At 40.4% G+C, this 24,814-nt stretch overlaps 1 protein-coding gene across 6 annotated transcripts in view; it reads left to right on the top strand.

Moving 5' to 3' along the window:
* Positions 1–24,814, top strand: part of focad (focadhesin) — a 245,615-nt gene that overhangs the window by 94,053 nt on the left and 126,748 nt on the right. For all 6 annotated transcript variants that reach the window (XM_072281789.1, XM_072281784.1, XM_072281787.1 and 3 more), the window contains 4 exons: positions 1,085–1,291; positions 4,157–4,244; positions 19,460–19,665; positions 22,149–22,409. In XM_072281789.1, the coding sequence (XP_072137890.1) occupies positions 1,085–1,291; positions 4,157–4,244; positions 19,460–19,665; positions 22,149–22,409 (762 nt within the window). The remainder of the gene's footprint in view (positions 1–1,084; positions 1,292–4,156; positions 4,245–19,459; positions 19,666–22,148; positions 22,410–24,814) is intronic.

The following is a 24,814-nucleotide window of genomic DNA, read 5'->3' as shown; positions in this document are numbered from 1 at the left end:
TTTCTCCCGCTTTGCTTTTTTCTTTAGTTCATCCTAACCATTTTGTTATTTCCACTTTCTTATTGTAATTGTTTCTGGTTCATGTTTCTTTTCCTATTTAGTCCTTCCTGATTCCCCTTGTTCTTCATTTCTTTGTCCTCCCTTTGATTGCTCACTCATTCTATTCTTTCTCCTTCTCCCTTGTTTTCATGCCCCACCATTCTGTTTCTGTTCTCTTCATCTGTCCTCTCTTCCTGTGCTGAAGCTTCTAAAAACAGAATGCCATAAGTTCAAGACCCTAGTCTGAGTTTAGGGACCACTATGTTGCTGGAGACGCCAGCTTTCTGATGTATTAAATCACAATATTTGTTCTTCAGATACATAGGATCACAGTAGCATTACAAGATTATCAGGGAAAAGCTTTATATCTTGTCTGGACTCTATGTCCAATATTTGTACAGATAATTTTCTTTAGATTAATTCTTTCTCTGCGATTTATGGGACTGAACTCTACCAATTATTTGGTGTGTTTGCCAGTCAAAATAATTAATTAGCTGTGGAGTATTATGGGAAATTCTAGAAGCGGAAGATTCCAAATATTTGTCAAATTTACCTTTCTTTTGATTTATCTCTCAACAAAGAGTTTGAGAGGAAAAGCAAAATTGATCTTCTAGTATTAGGAGATCTTCTGACAATGGGATGGTTTTTGGTCTTTGTGCCAACAGAAGGTAGAATTTGTTGTTTTATCGCAATTTCTGGCCTTTTTTTGCAGTTTCTTCCCATTCACAAAGCAACTACTAGATTTGTCAGCTCAGCAGGTGTTGCAAGTCAAAACATTTGTGTAAAAAATCAATTTGAGCAGTTGATGAGGCACCAACTGTATTAGAAGACTGTTTCTTTTGGTACATCTGTGCTTAAACTTCTCTCTGCATTTCATTAATGCACCAGCTGGATTTTCTATTGGACTTTTAATGCCACCCATATTAAAAACTGAAATCTCAGAGTACGAGTCTGGTTTTCAATGAAGCACATTGCAAAGATGAAATGTGTGCAGCTAGGATGATTGTGCTGTACCAATGTCAAAATTTCTGCTCTATTTCACCAGGTGACCAGTTTGGTGCATGTTACGGAAGCTGCAAATTTTCTGAAGGCATTATCGCTGGCCTTCCTTCGCCATCCTCACTTTTGGAAAACTGAGTTGGCCCAGGTTTCCCTGCAACTGCTGTGTGTCTGTGAAGTTAGCCTAAATATTACAGGAGAGTTCTTTTCCCTTATTCATCAAATTCAGATGATTGTCAGCACTGTTCCTGAGGTAGGTGGTGCGGGTCTTGTGTAGAGGAGAAAGTAAGATTTGTCCCAGTGCTTTATTGTGACAGGTTATGGTAATATTTTCACCTTCCATTCGTGTCATTCAATTAAGTATATTTCCTGTTTGAAATGCCAGTGCATTGTCGTGTTTGAGTGTAATGAAACCTGCATTATTCTCATTTCCCGACCAATAAATACTGTATCCTGGTATTGAGTCGCCTGGACAAATAGTTGCAGATATTGATGTTCAGCATTCTCTCAAAATATCTTGTGTTATGTATGATATGCATATGAGGTTCACCAAAGGTTGAGTCACAGAGCCTTGAAAAGAAGCCCTCCTTGTCCATGTTGGCCATTGTACTTATTTACGTAAAATCTATTTATCTAAATTTGGCCCACAACTTCTGTGCCTTAAATATGTATATACCCTGTTAAATATTCATTGTAATTTTATCATTTATTTGGGTATTATTCATTCCTTTACAGAATGGAGTCCCTGAGGCAGTCCTATATTGAGTTCAATGCTGACTGGCAACTCCTGCGATGCTTCTGATACCAAAACGTATTGGTCTCTGCCATTCCTTTGGGTTCATCAGATGCATGGAGAGGAGGAGCTTGCTTGTATTGCCATATCGTGTTGCCCAGGCTTGTCTACCTAGACTGCTAGGGTGCAATATCCATGGTCAACGCTGACCAGCAAAGGCCTCAACAACAGCTGGGGTTCCCAACCTGGGATCCATAGACCCCTGCTTAATGGTATTGGTTTATGCCGTTAAAAAAAACATTGGGAACCCTTGCTTACAGGGATATCAGCTAAAGATTAAGGGTATCAAAAACCCAGATTGATTAATGTACTGTGAGTATTTCAGTCAAATCAAATACCTTGGCATAATCTACCGGTCACATTGTACTCACTGGCTTTGTCCATTAACATTGTGTTCATGTTGTCTAGAAAGCAGGATGCCTGCCTCCCCAGGTGCTTGGCTCCAAATTAAATTACTTCAGTTAAAGAAGTGGTTCTTGTTGTGAATTGAACTGTGCTTTAGAAAAAAAACTGAGCTAATAAATGCCTCCTTAATGGTTGATTCTCATAGAACAATTGTAGGCCCAACTCCAACCTTCAGATTGTGTAACTTAGTTTTTATTTCCTTCAGGCTGTATGAAGTCTGTGTGCCCACAAACTCTGTTGTTTGCTGCTATCTCAGCGGCATCACTGAATATTGAAAATTTTATTAGAGTCATCCGTACAAGATTGCTTGTGTCCTTCAGATTTACAAAAGCATAAATCTGCTTGTTTTCTGGGTGTGCAGTATGAGGTCTTGAATTGGAACGTCTTTTCCAGTTGTTCAGCAATATATTTTGTGTTTTAAATTTTGTCCTGTGAATTGGAATTATGTATGATCTTTGAGGTGCAGTATGTTGGCAAATGCAGTGGATGAAATGCAGTATTTTGTGAAGATTTCATTATGCACATAGGTGATTTGATGTTACGAGTATTCATATTATTCATGAGCGAATCTGAAAATGTTCAAACTTTGCTATATTTCTTTCAGCATTTTTTGTTAAATATATTCACTATCCTGGAAAGAATAAAGTAGTAATTGTATCCCCATTTGTACTTTGAGGGGATTTGTCTAATTGTATTCATCATTATGTTTGTACTTTGGTTTTCTTTAATAATTCTCTAAAACTTGTCAGATTCATCATGCAGTCTGATTGTGCTCCAAATGTTGTGTTGTTCGAAGTTCAAGTTCAAAGTACATTTATTGTCAATGTATGCATACTGTGTACAACCTTGAAATTCGTCTTTCAGGTAGCCACAAAACAAAGAAACACAATAGAACCCATTTTAAAAAAAACACATAACAAAGACCCTCAAACACCCAATATGTGAAAAAGGAACAGATTATCCAAACGCTGAAAAAGTAAATAGATAACACCATAGAGCATTAACCACAGAGTACTTGAAAGTGAGTCCGCAGCCACGGAGCCAGATCACTGCTGAGGCGAGTTAAGGCAGTCCAGGAGCCTGATGGTGACAGACCAATAGCTGCAGAGTCGATTCAACGCTGAGTTGAATAAAGCCAGTCCAGGAGCCCAATGGCTGCAGAGTCAGTTCAGCGCTGAGGCGAATAAAGCCAGTCCAGGAGCCCAATAGCTGCAGAGTCTGTTTAACGTTGAGGTGCCTTGATTAAATCACTCAAATAGTAAAACAAAACGTGAACAATAACACATGGAACATGAACCTCAGAGCCCTCAAAACTGAGTCCACAGCTGCGGAGCCTGTTCAGAGCTGAGACAAGTGAAGCCCATAGAAGAGCTCGATGGCTGCAGGGCAACAGTTGCTCCTAAATGGCGGTGTTGGACTCGAGACTCCTGCACCTTCAGCTTTTTGGTGATAGCGAGAGCAGAAGACTGGTTAAACGCAGGCCGACACCACTGAACACTTGTTGGTTTTCCACTGTCATCTGTGACAATTTTAATCTTGCTCAACGCTTTAATCGGTACAGAGTAATGGATTGGACCGTGGGTTCATGTTCTGCTATTAGGTATCGATGCAGTGTATACCCCCAGTGATGGCAACCTCAGTCGTACCTGCACTCCTGATTGTCTAGTTTGCTGAATCCCTCAGGAGATCGCAGAAGTTGCAGATCATTTAGTCAGCTAAGAAGTACATCGCTAAAAGGGAAATTACAGGCTGCAATTGATTGCAGTTCAGAAGAAGTATATCTAGAAGAAGAGGATGTAGTAGTTTTGTGAGCGGTCTAACATATCACCATTGGTCACTGGTGTCATCTTGATGTGAAAAGTTGGGAGCTAGTTGTGATTATGTTTGTGAAAGCAAACAAATTAATCTGTTCTTTTACAGAGTATTCCTGCTGAACAGATGCTTGTTGGACTAAGCCTACTTCTTCTCCATACTCCAGTGGGTCAGCAGCATTTTATTTTGGAGCTTGGTAAGCCTGAATTTAAATGATGGTGGTAAAGAAAAGACCAGTTCATTTTAGGCTCTTAAATAAAATTTTAAGCAAAGTATGATAGATGACAGACACAGATTTTCATCTTCAGTTAACCTTGATGGAAGTGGGTAGAATGAGTTTCCTGCAGATATTCCTTAACTCGGATCAATTAAATTCTGAAGCATCTGTGCCAAGCAGTAAAACAAGTCTTGTATTTATTAACTGCAATATACTTGATGATTATACCCGTGATCTCATATGAATCACAATGACATTTATTATTATTCACAGTAAATAACCCAGATTTAACACAAATGTTGGGGTACCTTATAAGCATTTGATTTATGTGCCAAAATATTTTGATTTCTTATTTTTAAAATATGTACCTATTTTTTCTGCGTTTGTTTATGCTTTCCCAACAACTAGTACAGTTTTAGTCAAAGCATAAACTGTAGCTGGTGAATTGGGAAGAGTGTGTTTCTGAGAGAACAATTCTGGTTATGTGCAATGGGATCAGCAAATAAATTTGTAACTATATTTTCTTAAAAGTGAAGTCAAAATCCTGTGTCAGATGTTATTCATTGCAAAAGGGCCATTTCACTTCTCTTCATCGATGGGTACTCTTGACAAAAATAACTAACTCCCCCTTGCTTTGTCACTGGAACATTGTTGGTGGCCAAGAAGTTGGAAATCCTAAGGCAATGAGGCATTTCAATGGTATTCAAAAATGTTGTCAAAAGATTGCTTATATTACTATTGAACCTTTGTTGTACTGAAGGTAATTATTTTCTAAAACATTTGTGCCATGTGGTTTCATATTGAGCTGTGATTGAATGCATTGGGTTCAGACTTGTTTTTGATGCAGTGCAAACAGAATGGGGTTTAAGTAGATCCTTCTCATTGCAAACTTTAATTTTTTTGTAGAAACAAATTATTACATTTGTAAGTAGAGTGCATTTTTTTGTAGTTTTTGAGTGCTGCCCTGCTCATGGTTATAGTTGTTATTAGATGATAAAAGGGATTAATTGCACATTGCACTAAGCAGCAATGGGGTGTAACACAAAACTTTGCAGCTTTATAAATGTCTGATTAGACGACGCATGGAGTATTGTGTTCATTTCTGATTGCCTCATTGTAGGAAGGATATGGAAACCTTAGGGAGGGTGCAGACGAGATCTACCAGGATGCTGCTTTGATTAGAAAATTATGAGGAAAGGTGATGAGAAAAAGTTCTTTGGAGCAAATGAGGATGAGAGGTGACTTGAGAGAAGTCTGTGAGTTAATAAAAGGCAGAGAGAGACTGGACAGCCAGTACCTTTCTCCCAGGGTGGCAGTGGCTATTATGAGATGGCATAGGTTTTTGGCAATTGGAGGAAAAGATGGGGGGGTGAGGTGTCAGAGTTAGTGTTTTTTTTTGAGATTGGTAAGTGCACAGAATGCACTGCCAGGGTGATGGTACAGGCAGATACATTAGGGACATTTAAAGACTTAGGTGGGCATATAGATGGAAGAAAAATGGTTAGATATATGGGAAGGAATGGTTAATAGGGTCTTAGAGTAGGTCAAAAGGCTGGCACAATATCATGGGCCTAATGACCTGTGCTGTACTGTACTGTGCAATATCCTAAAATACTGGTTGAACTCATTAGGTCGGGCAGCATACATGGAAGGGAATGAACTGACGTTTTGGGCCAAGGCTCTATCAGGGTTAGTTAAAAAAGGAGGAGAGAGGTCAGACTAAAATGGTAGGGGGTGCAGGCGGGAAGAGGGAGAAGCACAAGTTGCTAGGTGATTGGTGAATCCAGGTGAGGAGGTAAGAAAGGATGGTGGGGGAGAGTTGTAAAGGAAATGATGTGAGAAACAGGGAGGTGATAGGTGGGAGAGGCAAAAGCTGAAGAAAGAAGGAAAGAAGAAGCAAGGAACATCCCTATGGGAGGAACAAATCCAATTCTCCTTGCTTTAAAATGGCAATCAAAATTGATGGAAATTCTTTCATAAGCATAATCCTCTTATGTTTAGTTTTGATTAAGTTGAACTATCAACAATAGAGACTTAATTGAAGCAATGGCTAAGTAATGTCACTTATTTTTATCGGTATTTTCATATTTTCCATAATCCATGTCTTTGGACTCTGAGATAACATTGTTTAGCTGCAGCTTCTTTGCGATTCTTAAACAAGGCAATCTTAACAATGTACCACATACAAAATGCTGGAGGGACTCAGCAGGTCAGGCAACATCTATGGAGAGGAATAAACAGTTGATGTTTCAGGGAGGGGAAGGAGTGCAAGCTGGAAGGTGATGGGTGAAACCAGGTGGATGGGGATTGGTGGGGGTGGTGAAGGGAGAGGCTGGGAGGTGTAGGTGGAAAAGGTGAAAGGCTGAAGAAGAGTGAATCTGATAGGGAGAGTGGACCATGGGAGAAAGGGAAGGAGTAGGGGCACTATGGGGAGGTAATAGGCAGGTGAGGAGAAGAGATAAGAGAGGAGCCAGAGTGGTGAATGAAAGAAGAGATAAAAGAGAGGGTGAATATGATTGTTTTAGCAATAGTAAGAGTAGTTGGAGAATCACATGGCATTGAAACAGCCTACCACTAAGCATAACCATCAAGCGCTTATCTAAGCAATCTCCTTTTTTCCTCTTGCATATCTGTACATCCACCCTCCTTTTTTCTTCTGCCATCTATATTTTGGCAATATAAAGTGGTCAATTAACTTTCCAACTTGTACACCTCCGGCATGTGGAAGGAATCAAAGCACCTAGACTGAACCAATGAGATCACAGGGAGAACTCATTGATAGCCTTTAAGGATAAGTCTGAACCCAGGTTGCTAGAGCTCTAAAGCAACGGCAGTACCCACTGCACCCGTTACATCATTCCAACAGTGTGGACAAAGGAAATGGAAAAGGCAATTCTTGCATCTTCTTCTTTGGCACCTCATCTAAATTGAGGATTTGTTTCTACTCTAGTTCTGTGGGATTTGAGGTGGCTGAGGAGACCAGTGTGAGAAGCTGCAGATTTTGAAGAGCTTGCTAGTGTAGGTGGATGGGGAGTAAGAAGGGAAACGGTGGTGCACTGCTTGCATCACTTATATGTGATCTTGTTGAATAGATTCAAGGGTTTCTGTGTCATCTGGAATGAGTGGTCATGGACCTCAAATTCCTGTGAGTCTGTGGCGATATTAAATATATTCATGAAGACTTTTAAGAATATCTCTAATTATTTCCTGTATTTATTTGGTAATCTGCCTGTAATAGATTGCAGAGTAGAATGTCTTGTTTCAGGAGTCTGGTGTTGGCTGTAAGAACAATGTGACCTGTGCATTGGAGCTATCTTGTTGAGTGGAATTTTTTTTATTGAGATACAGTGTGGAATAGGCCCTTCCAGTCCTTTGAGCCACACTGCCCAGCAATCTCTCAATTTAATCTTACCGTAGTCACAGGGCAGTTTACAATGACCAATTAACCTACCAACCAGATTTGGATTGTGGGAGGAAATCAGAGCACTTGGAGGAAACCCACGCGGTCACAGGGAGAACGTACAAACTTTTTTTTAGTACTTTATTTTCAGAATTTAAAAAAAAAATGAAATCAACAAGTATAAAAATGAAATAAGCAAAAAAAAAGGGACATTAGAGGGATGCCTATTGTATAAAGTGCTCAAAAATACTAAACATTAAATCTCAAATGAGGGCCATGAGAAATCAGCTGGAGGGAAATTGCTCATCTGCCCCCGGCCTCGTCTAGGTAGGCAAGAAATGGATCCCAGAGCGCCGAAAATTTTTAATTGAATTGGTTCTCAAGAACCTAAGTTTCTCCATCTGTATGACTGAGATCAAATCAGCCATCCATCTCCGAAAGGAAGGGGGAGAAGGTGATTTCCATTCCCTCAAGATAAGCCTTCTGGCAACAATCATCCCCAGCATCAGAGCCTGTTGTATGGCTGCAGGGAAACAAACAGTAGGTTGCGAGCAGCCAAATATAGCGAGACCAGCTTCCAAGGGGAAGGATCTTTTATAGGCCTTTGAGTACCAGTCGAATATTTTGGACCAAAATCCAGTGAGTAATGGGCAAAACCAAAAGGTGTGTGACGACGTGGCTTCCGTCCCTTGGCATCTATCACACACTGACGAGACAGAAGGGTAAATTCTGTGCAATCTAAGTTTAGAGTAATGGAGACGATGGACAACTTTAAACTGGATCAGTTGGTTCCTGCTGTTAACAGAGCAAGCCTGTATCATAGACAAACACTCATCCCAGGCAGCTTCAGATAATTCAATGCTCAACTTCTCTCTCCAGACATCTCTAACCTTCACAGTAGACGCTGCAGTGCAATTATCAAACAAACGTACAAACTTGGAAGTGAGATGCCTGGAGTCAGGAGGGTTCTTTAAAATATCAAAAAACATACGTTTCCCTGGAAGGAGTTCAAAATTACAAATCTTAGATTGAATGTAGTGTCTAATTTGTAAGTAACAAAAAAAGTGCGAATGAGGCAGCTCAAATTTCTTTTTCAGCAGACTAAATGTTGCAAACCGTCCCTCTATGTACAGGTCTTCAGTAGAAACTAGACCCTTCTCCCTCCAAGCATGGTAGGCTTTATCTCACCATGAGGGTAGAAAGGAGTGATTGAAACAGATTGGTGTTTGTACAGAGGTCTCTGGTAAATTCAGAACTCTCCTAATCTGATTTAGAATTCTGACGGAATTTTTCAAAACAAAACTCAAACTTTTTTTTTGAAGTCTCAGGCCTCTCTAACTTAGAGAACAGCATGGCTGACAAGGAGGAATTGACAACAGAGTTAGACTCCATACATAGCCACAAGGGAGCCCCAGGGGCTAGGTTAGCTGGAGCCTCTTGTTGCCAAAACATTAAAGCCCTAGCGTTGACAGCCCAATAACAGTGTCTGAATACAGGTAATCCCAGCCTTCCTTCAGACTTGGGCTTTTGTAAATGAATTTTCGAAATCCTGTGATTCTTATAATTCCAGATATAAGACAATATTATGGAGTCCAATTCTTTAAAGAAAGGTGATGTAAGAAAAATGGGGAGATTTTGACAAAGATAGAGAAACATAGGAAGGGAAACCATTTTAATTGAATTTATATGACCAATCATGGACCAGAGGTAGGGTTTTCCAACTTTCTATATTTTTAAGTTTTGAAATAAACTGCAAAGTTTAATTTGAATATTAATTTAGGATCTTTGGGGATTGTCAAGCCAAGATAAGTAAAGTGATCTTTAACTACTTTGAACAGGGCACTTTCCAAAAAACCCCGTGTGTAGTCGTTGGAGAGGGGCACAGTCACTTTTTGTCCAATTGATTGAGTATCCCGATAGTCTACCAAAATGGGTGATTAAATCTAGAAGAAGAGGGACTGACTTTTCTGAGTTTTGTAAGTAGAGTATCACATCGTCAGCATATAAACTACAAACATTTGTAATAAGTGTTTCAATACCACCCAGTTTCAAACCCAGAATATTTGGGTGACCTCTTATCTTTAGGGCAAGGGGCTGTACCGCGACGGCACAAAGGGCCGGCGAGAGAGGGCACCCTGCTGGCTGAACGGTGCAGCGGAAACAGAGTTGAATTGTCACCATTAGTTATAATAGAACACATTGGGCTGGCATATATCGGTTTACCCAAGATACAAATGACTCCCCAAACCTTAACCTGTACAGTAACTCAAACATGTAAGGCCACTCATTCTGGTCAAAAGCCTTCTGTGCATCAAGGGATAAAACTGCTGCCCCACTAGCTTTCCCATGATCAGCATATATAGTATTAAGGAGGCATCTGACATTGGAAAAAGAGAACCTACCCAGGACAAATCCTGTCTGATCAGGATGAATGATGGATGACAAATGCTTATTTAGTCGGTTAGCCAGCATTTCAGTAATTACCTTTCTATCGAAATTCTGAAGTGCAATAGGCCTATAGCTGTCCGGGTCTGTTTCCTCTTTACCTTTCTTTAAAATGAGGGAAATGTTAGCCTCGTACAGTGTTCTAGGTCAGCGGTCCCCAACCACCGGGCCGTGGACCAGTACCTGGCCGCAGAGCATGTGCTACTGGGCCACGAGGAAACGATATGAGTCAGCTGCACCTTTCCTCATTCGCTGTCATGCACTGTTGAACTTGAACATAGGGTTGCCAACTGTCCCGTATTTGCCAGGACATCCCGTATATTCAGCTAAATTGGTTTGTCCCGTACGGGACTGCCCTTGTCCCATATTTCCTCCGCTAAGGTAGAGCGTCCCTATGAAAATGTTTGTGCCGAAATGGCGTGAAACGAAGAAGCAATTATCATTAATTTATATGGGAAAAGTTTTTGAGCATTCCCAGACCCAGAAAATAACCTACCACATCATACCAAATAACACATAAAACTGAAAAGAACACTAACATGTAGTAAAAGCAGGAATGATATGATAAATTCACAGCCTATATAAAGTAGAAATAATGTATGTACAGTGTAGTCGGGAAGATTAAGCCAAAACTGACTTGTGGGGAAAAATCGCCATGTACGCGCGTGCACATGTCACGCATGCGCGCACAGGAGCCCGCGCAAGGCTTCATGGTCATGGTAGTCTTTCTTGGGTAAACACAAGTGTCCCAGGATTTGACTGGTACTTTTGTCCCTTATTTGGGGGTGAGAAAGTTGGCAACCCTAACTGTAACAGACATGTTGAGGTGTGTTTAACCCTACTTGAACACCCCCTTCCCGGTTGGCAGGTTCGCAAGAAAATTATCGATATTAAACTGATCCACGGTGCAAAAACCGTTGGGGACCCCTGTTCTAGGCAAGGCTATGTCTCTCTTAGAGTAAGATATCATTCTGAGGAGAAGTGGGGCAAGGATATCACAGAATTTCTTATAAAATTCACAGCCAAGTGAATCTGGCCCAGCAGCCTTGCCGAACGGAAATGACTTAATGGCAGAAGTTATTTCTTCCAATGTGAAGTCAGAATCTAAGTCCTCCCTAGCAGTGTCACTAAGTTTTGGCATTACAAAAGAATCAAAGAAGTCATTCAAATCAGATTGAGTGGCATTACATTTAGAAGTGTAGAGTTCACTGTAAAATTCTTTAAACCAGTCATTTATCTCCTTGGGGTTGGTTAACAGGGTACCCGCCCTGGATCTAATGCAATGAATTGACCTTAGGGCCTGGGCACCCCTGAGCTGCCGCGCCAGGAGCCCCTCAGGCTTGTCCCCCATTTTGAAATGCTTTTGTCTTAATTTTAAGAGGAGGTTATTTATTTGACTACCCAAGATACAATTGTACTCCTATTTAAGCTTCATTATTTTATAATCTTCAGAGGATTTCAAAGCCTGGTATGTCACTTCGAGGGTTGGGAGAGTATTCTCAATCTCGAATAATCACCCTTCTCTCTCCCTCTTAGCAGCAGATTCATAAGAAATTGTATACCCTCGAATTACAACTTTTAATGTCTCCCAGAGTGGGGAATCTGACACCTCGCCGTTATCGTTAATTTCTATAAAATCTTTTAATCTGGTGGTGATATATTCTATAAATTCCTCATCGGCGAGTAGGGAGGGGTTAAATCGCCAGGAATAGATTCGTTTGGAAAGGGAGAGATTTAGGGACATTGTCAAGGGGCTATGGTCAGAAGTTAATCTATTATGGTATTTTGTATTGGTAACACGAGATATTAAATGAGAATCAACCAAAAAATAGTCTATTCTACTATAAGATTTGTGAACATGAACATAATAAGAATAGTCCTTGTCGATGGGATGTTGAACTTGCCAACTATCTACCAAATTCCTAGATCTAATCAAGTTATTTAGGACCTGCACTGACACGATATTTAAGGGTGGGCAGGAGGACAATCTGTCTAAATATGGACCTAGGTAGCAATTCAAGTCACCGCCGATTATTATATTTGAATTACTGGCATCTGGAAGTAAATCAAAAATTTTCCTAAAAAAATTTGGCTGGTCTGTGTTTGGACCATAGATATTAAGGAAGGTTAGCGGAAACGAATTAATGGTGCCAGAGATCATAATAAACCCGCCGAGAGGATCTGTGGTCATGGAAGTGAGTTGAAATGGAATATTTTTCCTAAAGAGGATGGCCACACCACAGGGATGAGAAGTAAATGGTGACTGGTAAACCTGCGATATCCAGCTCAATCTCAATCTGCGTTGCTCAGTTACTTTGATATGGGTTTCCTGTAGAAAAATCACATCTGCAGATAGAGATTTGAGATGTCTAAAAACTTTATCCCTCTTAACAACATGTTCAAGGCCCTTAACATTCCACAAGACTGTTGTAATATCTTTATCCCCCAGCTGCGTTCTACTGCAAGGCCTCTGCATAGGAGAATAAAAAGAGAGTATTAGAGTTGAGCACAAACATAGTAAACAATGCAAAATAACTGGCAGCCTCATAAGAACACAACATACACAAAAAAAAACGTCTGAGCTATAAACAAGAACAACACACACCCTAACCCACCCCCCTTCGTTTCCCCCTAAACCAGACACACAGTTCCCCATTTCCATCCCAAAAGGAGCTGCTGGGCAGGTAACAAACATTACACAGTTATCACAAACCCCCTCTCCAAGAAAATTTATAACACAAATTATATAATACTGTTAAGCAGATGCTAATAGGGCTGGGGAGAGTTATCCAATGTCTGCACCAAAAGCTGAACATTCATGACACCAACTCAAATTTAACCCTTATAATAACAATAATATTTAGAACATTCTCTGCAATTAAATCCCAGTGCAGCATACAGCATTGCAAAACTACATATAATAAGCAGGTCCCTCCCCTTATCTCAACAAGCTGAATAAACAGTGTCAAAATATCTACTCCCTTTTGCGTGCATTATCCCTTTCCAAGAATTGTGCTGCTTCTATCAGGTCATCGTATACTTTAGGCGCTCTTCCATCTTGATGATAAACATAGAGCCTAGCTGGATACCATGGGTGTGCTTGATTCTTCCATTACGCAGAGTTTCCAGTGCATCATGAAAGCAACGAGGTTGAGTCATCACCTCTTTAGTATAATCCGAGAAGATCAAGACCTTGTTTCCCTTGTACTCCATGGGTTGTAGTCTGCTGCGGCACAGGATCAGCTCCTTGACTTGAAAGTGATGCATACATGCCAAGATGGTGTGCGGTTTAGCGCTGGCTGCTGGCTTTGGCTGGAGAGAGCGATGTGCACGATTGACTTTAACCGGGTACAGGAAATACTCTTCCCCGAGCAACTTGAGAATTAGCCTGGAAACAAATTCAGTAGGTTTACCATCCTCCTCGCCCTCTTGTGTCCCTACAATCTTAATATTATGTCTCCGGGAACAAGCCTCTAAGTCATGCACTTTAGCTTCAAGCTGGCTATTTTGTCTCATTAGCTCTGAAAACTTAGCTTCAAGCCCTTGCATGCGTGTTTCAAGATCGCTAGTAGTTAGTTCTTGATTAGCCACACGGACTTGTAAGTCAGTCTGGGAGGCCACAAGCGTCTGAAACTTGGTCTCAAAAACATCAAAGCGGTCGTTAATGCTGCGCAGAACTGACTCAGAAATCTCCTGACCTAATTCCTTGCACATGGCGTAAGTTTTATCCAGCGGTTATCTCAGATGCGGAGAAGTTCTTTACAGACTCGTTGTTAGCACTAACCTCGGTAGTTTGGCAGTCAGTGGTCTTGGCTTTATTTGCCTTCGGCATTGTCAAACTTTTCCAGGCACTTAGTTTAGACATACACTGTTGGCCTATGAATAAATAAAACACGGTATAATAGTAATTTTATCGGGGCCACGGTGTGGAGCACTGACCAAACATGTCTGATGCATACGCATGCGTACTAGCGCCCCCCGAACGTACAAACTGCTTGCAGGCATTGGCAAGAATTAAACCCTAGTTGCCTGTACTGTAAATTGGTGTGCTAACCACTATGCTACTGTACTGCACTGGGTTTGGAGGATTTTGTGGAATGGTCATTGGTGGTACCTCTCTTGTGGTTTGAGATGCCTTCTGTAGGTAGTTTATAGCTCCGAAGCACATAGGATGATAGTACAAAACATTTTTTAAAAAGCTAAAAAAAATGCGAAGTATGAAAGAAGGAGAGGGAGATGGAGACCACCACCCTGGCAGTCTGTTTTGAATGTGTACTCTGTTTAAAAAAAAAAAAAAAAATGCCCTACACTTCACATTTAAACTTTCCACTTTTCACCTTAAATGCATGGCCTCCACTGTTTGACATTACTACCCTGGGAAAGGAATTTCGACTCTATAGCTGTCCATGCTAATCATAAGTTTATAAGGTTCTGTCATCCTCCTCTCAGCTTCTGACACTCCAGAGAAAATAACCCAAGTTTGTTCAACCTCTTCTTGTAACCCATACCCTCTATCCAGACAATATCATTGTAAACCACATCTAAAATCTTTTCAAGCCATCTACATCCTTCCTTTAATAGGGTGGCTGGATTTGCACACAGTACTCAAAGTGTGCCTAATCAGAGTTTTATCTAGCTGCAACATGCCTTCCTTACTGTTATACTCACTGCCCTGACAAGTGGAGGAACAGAAATGACCAGCTCTATTGTAGACTTCAATATTGAATATGGAGAGCTGCAACATTCCCAGATAGATGATGTCACTTGACGCTTGAATTCTTTATCCCACTCTTATTCTGACATAACTGAATGTGGTCTCCTGTACTGTTATATCGAGATCAATCAGTTGCTTGAGAAACAGTAGCTTGTCTTCTGTCTGGGAGATATGTAACCTTCTGATCTCAATTCTACAACTTTAGGCAATTTTTCTCTGTTAATCTGAACTGGCTGGTCCTGTTAGCCTATTGAAAAGATGACTTTGTTAATGCAATGCTAGCTTTGGCCTATTAAAGAAAGTCCATTTGTGTTATACATCCCTACCTCACTTTCTTTGCAACTGAAATCTGGTCTTTGACTGGAAGTGTTAATTGCATTTCTAAATCCACAAGATACTGCCGAACATGTTGGTATTTCCAGCTTTTTTGGTTATATTTCAAATTTCTAGCCTATCGGTTTGTCAGAGGTGTGGAAGATTAAAAAAATCATTCCACAGTAATGATACAGCTTTGTTTGACACTATTCTGGGAATGTGGCCAGGGAAGTGACTGGAGCTGAGGTCGGAAACATGGAGCAGGTGTGCCTAGTGATTGTATGTTAAATACAGTATCAGTTTCTGCTCAGCAGGAAGTAAAGATAATGACCCCTAGTTTCAGTTTTTTGAATTACAACCTTTTCCCTCTTGATGTTAATTGCACAGACAAAGATAATCTGGAATATTACGATAAATTACGGAAGCAAAAGCTGGAAATATATGTATTTTCAGTCCAATGAAGATGATTTTAGAGCTCACGGCATTAAATTCATATTCTTGCTAAGAGTGATCAAAATGTAGACTGTTGAGGCATGACACCATTCACAAGAAAAAATTGCATTGTAGCTTATTAATTGGATGAATTGAAATGGGCTAACAAGATTCTTCGCCCTAATTACCTCATATAGCTGACCTGAGCCAGTCATGTTCTTAGAGAAATTAACAGAGACAACACTTCATATTGGGGATTATTTGATGGTTCTCTTACAGTGATAAAGAGTACCTTATACTGAATCATTGTATTTCTTGATAAATGATTGAACTGATTACTGAAGCATTCCAAATGAACAGAAAGCTTTTAGGAGTGATTCTCTAATGTCCAAGCTTATCTACTCGTGTTTCACTATTGGTAATCAATTAGTGTGAACTGGAGCTACTTTTGCTGACTTGACCATTTCTTTAAATAGTTCCATCTCTGTCGAGTGACTGTGTTAAACAAGATTTGCCCTTCTCCATTCTCTACATCAATAAATATGAGCAAACGGAAACTCTTTGCTGAATATAAATACTGTAATGTCTTTATGAACTAACCCTCGGTGTTATCTAATGCCTACGGAAAACAGAGCAAATGCATGTTTTCTATCATGAGGTAAGGAAACAGATTGGGGAAATGAGTGAGAAAGGGGCAAGAATCATAAGAAATAAATGATTAGAGAAATTAAAGGATAACAAAAAATGGAAGGGAAACTGACTAAGAAAGAAGATAGTTTTATTTGGAGATTTAAAGAAGTTGTAGAAATATTTCAGAAATATAACGAAAGTGCTGGAAAAGAAGTAAAGAATATTTTGAGTTAATGGCCTTTAATCAGAATTGGGTGAAGTGAGAAAGCAAGGTATTTTTTTGCTGGAGAAAGCAGAAGGGGCAGATAAAACAAAGGGAACGATAGGTCAACAGTGATAGCAGTGTAACAGTGGAGACCATGTGAATCAAACAAACACTGTGGTGGCGACAAAGAGAGAAAATGAGAAAGAGTGGTCATCAAGGCTTTTTAATGATAGTTATTGTGTTTGGAGGAGACCTAAATAGAGAGAGATGAATGAGAAAGATGATAGAATATAAAATATCGCTGCAGTTGTGGGTTGCAAACTGAATTATTGTAAAAATGGGTGGTTGATGCTCGACAAAGACTTGGTGGGCTATAGGGACTGATCGCTCTGTGACAGAGTGGTTGATTAACATCTGAATTAAATGAGAATGTTGGAAGTATCATCTGCTCTGATAATATCTATGGAAAGAATTCCTGGACATCCATGCTTACCATCTTCCTCTCTTAACCCTTCTCTTCTCCTCACCTGCTGATCTCCTCCCTCTGGTTCCCTTTTGCCTTCTCTTTCTCTCATGGTTCTCTCTTCACTCCTATCAGATTACTTCTTCATCCCTTTACCTTTTCCATTTGTCACCCCCCAGGTTTTCCACTTCACCCCCCTCCCCCACCTACCTACCTCCCTCTTCACCTGGCCTCACCTATCACCTTCCAGCTTGTAACCCCACCTTCTATGTAACAAGGGAGTTACATACAGAGTGATCTCTGTGGAAAGTGGAGGGGCAGTTGGAGGGAAGAAGTGCTGATATTGGGATTCTTTTGGAGATATTGGAAGTTGCAGGGAATAATGTGCAAGATGCAAAAAGCTAGTGGGAAGGTAGGTAAGGATAAAAGGGAATCCTATCCCTGTTATTTTGAGAGTTGGGCGTGTAGATGGGATGAGGGCAGATGTGCAGAAAAAGGAAGAGATACTGTGAGTGTGGCATTGATAATGGTAGAAGTGAAGCCCCAGAATTCCAAAAAAAAAGGATATCTTGGATGTTCTTGAGGACTGAACTGGTGGAGGTGGAAGAACTGAGAGAAGAGGAGCATTTTTACAAAACAAGTATAGTCAAGGTTCTTTACTACTTCCACCTATCATATCCCAGTTTTTCGTATCACCTCCTCCCCTATCCAGCCATTCACCTGATCTCACCTGTACGTACAAGTTGCACTCCTCCTCCCTGTACCTTATTTTGGTTTCTGCCCCCATCCCTTCCAGTCCTGATGGAAGGTCTCAGCCCAAACTGTTGACTGTTTATTTCCCTCCATAGATGCTGCCTGACCTGTTGAGTTTGTCCAGTGTTTTGTGTGTGTTGTTATTGTAGCCACTACTTGAAAACAAACTAAAAGTTACTGGGAGGCTCAGTGAGGGAATATCTCGCGGTATGACACGCTTCCAACTAGCCAAATTCCAAGTTGAAAAAGTACGTTTAATCCTTTATTAAAAAAACTAACAATAAAATTATTCGACTCTTCTGTAATTCATGTAAAACAAAAACAAGTGAGAGGAGAATAATTGGATTAGATTCAAACAAAGATGAGCGGTGGACAAAAATACGCGCTCCCATTTCACCTCTTTTCTCTGCTGCCTGCCAGATGAACAGGCGACCATGTTCATTTATTTTCACTGCCAACCAATCCCATGTGACAAATTACCTTAACCCAGAGTGACAAACAGCTTCTTCCCCTCTGCCATCCGATTTCTGAATGGACATTGAACCCATGAACACTGCCTCACTACTTTTTTATTTTTATTTTCTGTACTACATATATTAAACAAGCCTACCAGCAAGGTTGATTGTTGGAAGAGAAATTGAGATGGGCTGGCTTGTTTTATGACTGTCCAAGTAAAGTACATAATTTACTTTAACTTATACATTTATATATTTAGTTCTGTTGATATAATTTTCTTGTTTTGGCATTGGATTATATATTTGCACTATCATTTGCCCTGTTAATGTATGAAATCTGTCAGTCTAGTATGTTTAATTACTCCAATTTCCTACCCCAGTTTTCAAGCGTCAACTTCAGTTGCATCCCTGCTGTTCAATTTGAAATGCTGTCAATCTGCATTCCATTTGGAGAGCAATCATACTGCTTTAGATTGCTCTCTCTGCATGGCGACAAATTATGAATTGGTCTAAATCATTTTGACAAAGATCATGACATTCCAAACCTTCTAAGTTGATGAATTTTATTCAACAGAGCAAAATAAGCATTTATTTTTACCAGCCTGGAAGCTTCAAATTAATTGGAATCCATGGCATATTTCATGTTGGGAAAAGGTGCAAGGCAAACTACCATAAACATTGTTCTGGTATTGATCACAGTCTTCATAAATTTTCAATATTTACCATATTATTGAGCCTTTTTAAAAACTATTTCTATTCAAAGAATTTAGACATTACTGGCATTGACTGTATTTATTGTCTGTCCTTTGTTGCCCTAGAATTATGGAGTCTAACGCATTCATGAGTTGAATGTGGACCAGAAAGAGTAAGGATGGCTGTTTTCTTTCCTGCAGAACAACAACGAAAACTTGGGGGGCTTTATGAGAATGTGATGGTTTCATGGTTAACTATTACAGAGACTAGCACTGTTTTTAAATTCCATTGAAAAAAATTACTCTATCTTAATTTCTTAGCTGTGAGGGTGAGGCTTATACTCTTGTCTCTGGGTCAGTCGCCCAGAATATTGCCTACTAGTTGTGATTTACTCCAGTGTATCACCATGCCAATAGTATTATGTCATAGTCTTATTAAGCTCCACAGTTGTAGCAAATCAATTATATACTGTAGATGTTTGAAACTTTTATTTTGCATTGCTAGAATAAGACTATTAATATGTTTATTGCTTTGAAATTTGCCTACGAAAATAAGAATATCAAAGCTGTATTCTTGCTGCTTGAATTTTGAAGGCATTTTTCACATGGAGTGAAGATGAATGTGATCTGAAATTTTTCATGTACAATAAAATATAAAGGGGAATGAGATGTTTTTTCTAATATTGACAGCATTGAAGATCCTGTCTTTGTCACCTTTGAGCAATTCATCCAAAGTAGCTCTGGTCCTAGTGATGCCTTTGCTGCAGATAGCATCTTCTGCAGTGGCTATGGAATGTACATCAGATGCAGATGTTACCATGAACAACCAACAATTGGCTGTAAAACTGCTTGACATCATCCAGAGTGACAAGATTGAGTTTGTACGCAGACAGGAGGTAGGAAAAGGATTTTTTTGGATCTTCTGATTTATAAATTACTATAGCATGTAAAAAGATTTTCCTTGTATTTTGGGGGAAAGTTTATCCACAGTTTAGTGATATTTTGTTAAGGATCATTGCATGTTGTGTTTGTTTTCATTTCCAAGTTTCCTCATAAACAGTGTAGATACATGTAGCTTCTTGATACATCAAAAGTATAAATCATTACATACGGAACAATAGTGATAGTCATACTCCTTGATATATGTGACTTGATTTTGAAACATCTTGACTCTCTTACTTTCTAATACCTTTCCTATTTTTTGTTGTAATAAGATTAATTTGTAGAAAGTGCAATTATTAATTTCTGTTATCCATAGAGAAAGAGAGCAAATTGGAAGAGCAGGGAATCACTGTCTATTATTCTAGACTCCAAGTTTGACTATCCGTGAGTGCATATGAGGAGTTCTGTCAGATTCCCAACATTATCAATCTCATGGTTACACTCATTGAAAACTTGTGGCCACTGTTTTACCTTGGTCTTCACATTTGGGTATTTTCAATCAATTATATTGGTTGGTCCAGTCGAGAAAGTTTCTGGATGTGCACTTTGCTTTCTTTTTGATCAATAAGGAAAGCATTTAACTAATTTGACAAATGATTCTAGACAGCCCACTGTAGTGCTTGTCAGTTAGAAGTTTCTCTGAATATGCATGAAGCTGAGAAGAGCTGTTCCCACTTGACACTTCCATTTGTTAGGAACTTGCTACTGGGTAATAACATTTTCTAACCCTTGAAAATATTTATTATGTTTTGTTGGATCTCTGTTTATTTTCTGATCCTTGGGGTTCTTCCAGGAGTCAGGAATGACGAGCCGCTTAATGCCAAGATTTCAGTTTGTTTTAGAGTACAGACAAACATACAAATACGAAGGAGATAAGGTGAGAGAGGGATAAGGGGATGTGGAATTGTGAAGGAGATGGGGGTGTGGTTGCCCATTACTGGAAGTTTGAGAAATCAATGTTCATGCCATCAGATTGGAGGCTACCCAGACGGAATATAAGGTGTTGTTCCTCCAACCTGAGTGTGGCCTCGTCGCAACAGTAGAGGAGGCCATAGATTAACATATCGGAATGGGAAGTGGAATTAAAATTATGGCCACTGGGAGATCCCGCTTTTTCTGCCGGATGGCGTGTAGGTGCTCAGCAAATTGGCCCCCATAGATTGGGTGTTTCCATCTCTACGCAACTCCCTTATCCATTCATCCCTCCCCACTGATCTCCCTTCTGGCGCTTGTCCTTGCAAGCAGAACAAGTGTGACGCCTGGCCGTACATCTCCTCCCTTGCTACCATTCAGGGCCTTAAACAGTCCTTCCAGGTGAGGCAGCACTTCACCTGTGAGTCTTTTGGGGTCATAAACTGTATCCAGTGCTCCTGATGTGGCCTCCTGTACATCGGTGAGACCCAACATAGATTGGAGGGCCACTTTGCCAGGCACCTATGCTTTGTCCACCAGAAAAAGCAGGTTCTCCCAGTGGCCACCCATTTTAATTTCACTTTCCATTCCCATTCTGACATGCCAGATCATGACCTCCTCTACTGTGATGATGAGGTCACAATCAGGTTGGAAAAGCAACACCTTATGTTCCATCTGGGTAGCCTCCAGCCTGATGGTGTGAACCTCAATTTCTTGAATGTTTGGTAATGACCAACTCCCCCCTCCCTCACCCGCATCCCTCCTTCACCCTTCCCCATCTCCTTTTCCCTCTCTTATCGCATCTTCTTGCCTGTCCATCTCCTTTCTCTGGTGCTCTGACCCCTTTTCTTCCTTCCCTGGCCTTCTGTCCTCTCCTGTTAGATATCCCCTTCTCCAGCCCTGCATCTCTTTCACCAATCAATTTTCCACCTCTTCCCCTTTCCCAGTTTCACCCATCACCTTGTGTTTCTCCCTCCCCTCCCCCACCTTCTAACTTTGACCCCTCATCTTTGTTTCCCAGTCCTGCTGAAGGGTCTCGACCTGAAACATTTACTATTTTCCATAGCTACTGCCTGGCCTGCTGAATTTCTCCGGCATTTTGTGTGTGTTGCTTGGATTTCCAGCATCTGCAGATTTTCTCTTGTTTGTGATACAAATACTAAGCAAACTAAATAAAGAGCTGAGAGACGATGCTTAGAGGGGAATTAATGCTAAGGGGTGTAAAACAAAGGAATGAAGCTGGTGCTTCTGCAAAATCTATCACTTTTACAACTAAGATAACAAAGCAATGTGCTAATACTGAGCTAATGAAAAATGAGAAAGGTGATAAACCGTTAGTAATCTGCTATACCACTTTCTTCCAGTGAGTGTGAAAAATGCATGAGTTTGTTAAAAAGTACAGATCTTATATAAAAAATTATTAAAAGACAGTCATTTTCAACATTTGTTTATATGGGCTTGAATGCTTTCAGTTGTTATTTTGTGTGCCTAACTTTACGAGAGTTGTTTTTTTTCCCCTTTGCAGCATTCGCCTGAGCTTGTATTTCCCATTATTGGTCAGTATAAAACTCTCATTGCAACTTGGAAGCTGCTGGATGGTTTCAGTGCAGATGCCGACTCCACTTTAGTTTGGTTGTCTTCTGTCAAATCAACGCTGCCTTTAAATGACAAAGTTCCTGAACACATCACTCTCCTGATTGCTTATATAATTTTAAGTGAGGATGGAGTATGCCTTCAGAAGGCTCTGGAAACTGTTGCAGAACTAGCTAAAGCTGATGCTTCCCAGGTAAAGACTGTAATACCACTAAGCAAAACCTAAAGAGAGCAGGGATTTATTGGGGATGAAATATACTGGAATCTGGAGGAACTCTGGTTCAGATAGCATCCATGGAGAAAAAGGAACAACTGACCTGAAACATTGACTGTTTACTTTCCTCCATAGAAGTTGCCTGACCACTGAGTTCATCCAGCATCTCAAGTGCTGCTCCAGGAGTTTGGTGGACATGAACTGTATTGATAGAAGTCGGGGTGAAAAGTCCATGGTGGGCGAAATGCTTCACATAGGTGCTGGAAATTGCAGTTGTATATATTGTTTATGTTGGTACCTTAGATTAGCTGAGGATTTGTCCAGTTTAAGAATGTATGAGATATCATGCATTCATGCTGCTAATTTATTTTATTATAATTTTTATTTAGAATAAAAATAAAAATCCCCCAATTTAACCCTAGCCTAATCATAGGGCAATTTACAATGACCAATTAATCTACTAACTGTTATGTCTTTGGAATGTGGGAGGAAACGGGAATACCCGGAGGAAACCCACACGGTCACAGGGAGAACGTACAAACTCCTTCTAAGCACCAGTGGGAATTGAACCCTGAGTCACTGGTGCCATAAATTGTTGTGCTAACCACTATGCTACCTAGCCCCAATATCCTGATACTAATATCAGTGAAGAATATTCAAGCTGACACACTTGGTGCAATTTCTGACATTGTTGTAGTTACAACAAAGCAATAAAGAAAAGGTTCAACTTCAGCTCCTGTTGGACCCATGAATCGACTCGAGTTGCAGTTGGACTCACTAAGGAGCTTATAGAAGGCAAAAAGCTAGGAGCATCAGGGAAGTGGTCACATCGTGGTTCAGCCAGAGAGTCGCTGGATGACCACCATCAGGAAGGAGATGCAGGAGCCCCAAGACCCAAGACCCACACTCAACATTTTAACAACAGCTTCTTTCCTGCCACCATCAAATTTCTGAACACTCTTTGAACCCATTCACACTACCTCATCACTTGTCTTTTGCACTATTAAACTATATTGTAATTTGTAGTAAATCTTGCAGCAGTACAGTGCAAGACAAAACAATAATTTTCACGACATATGTCATCGATAATGATAAGTCTGATTCTGCCAGGAGGGGTAGGCAGAATAGTGTAGGATTCCCTGGTCGCTATTCCCTGTCTACTGGTACTGTCAAGATGGGAATAGCTCCATGTTACTACTGGGGCAGGCTAGGGACAGGAATGGCCTCTCACAGGAAAGCAGGGGAAGTCCAATGTCTAAGCAATTGTCAAGTCAGAATAGTGCGTTGCTTCCCTGGTGGTATGGTCAAGGTTATCTTGAAGTGGGATGTGAATGTTCTGAAAAGGGAGAATGAGTTAGCCATATTTGTGCAAGAAACAAAAGTAAGAAAAGAGATGTGGTCCTATAAAGGGAAGTTAGGGAAACAAGTAGAAAGAAGAAAAGCAGGATCTCTAGTGTTCTATTCTCAGTATTACTTCCTGTGCCATGTGCTTGTGAGTGTTGTGCTGACACAGGAGGGAAGGTTTCATAATACCATAAGATATAGGAGCAGAAGTAGGCCATTTGGCCCATTGAGTCTGTTCCACCATTCAATCATGGGCTGATCCAATTCTTCCAGTCATCTCCACTCCCCTGCCTCCTCCCCATATCCTTTGATGTCCTGGCTAATCAAGAACTTTTCTATCTCTGCCTTAAATACACCCAAAGACTTGCCTCCACAGATTTACCACCCTCTGACTAAAGTAATTTCTCCGCATCTCTGTTCTAAATGGACGTCATTCAATCCTGAAGTCATACCCTCTTGTCCTAGACTTCCTGACCATGGGAAATAACTTTGCCATATCTAATCTGTTCAGGTCTTTTAACATTTGGAATGTTTCTATGAGATTCCCCCTCATTTTCCTGAACTCTAGGAAATACAGCCCAAGAGCTGCCAGACATTCCTAATACGGTAACCCTTTCATTCCTGGAATCATTCTCGTGAATCTTCTCTGAACCCTCTCCAATTTCAGTGTATCATTTTGAAAATAAGAAGTATTGTGTGCAGTTTTGGGCTCCAAGTGTGGTCTCACGAGTGCCTTATAGAGTCTCAACATCACATCCCTGCTGTTATATTCTATACCTCCAGAAATGAATGCCAACATTGCATTTGCCGCCTTCACCATTGACTCAACCTGGAGGTTAACCTTTAGGGTATCCTGCACAAGGACTCCCAAGTCCCTTTGCATCTCTGTATTTTGAACTCTCTCTCCACCTAAATAATAGTCTGCCCATTTATTTCTTCCACCAAAGTGACCATACACTTTAAAAACATTGTACTTCATTTGCCACTTGCCCATTCCCCAAGCTATCTAAGTCCCTCGCAGGCTCTGTTTCCTCAACACT

The sequence above is a fragment of the Mobula birostris genome, chromosome 17 (assembly GCF_030028105.1).
Source record: "Mobula birostris isolate sMobBir1 chromosome 17, sMobBir1.hap1, whole genome shotgun sequence".
NCBI classification, from domain to species: domain Eukaryota; kingdom Metazoa; phylum Chordata; class Chondrichthyes; order Myliobatiformes; family Myliobatidae; genus Mobula; species Mobula birostris.
This window is presented reverse-complemented; position numbering and strand designations above follow the sequence as displayed.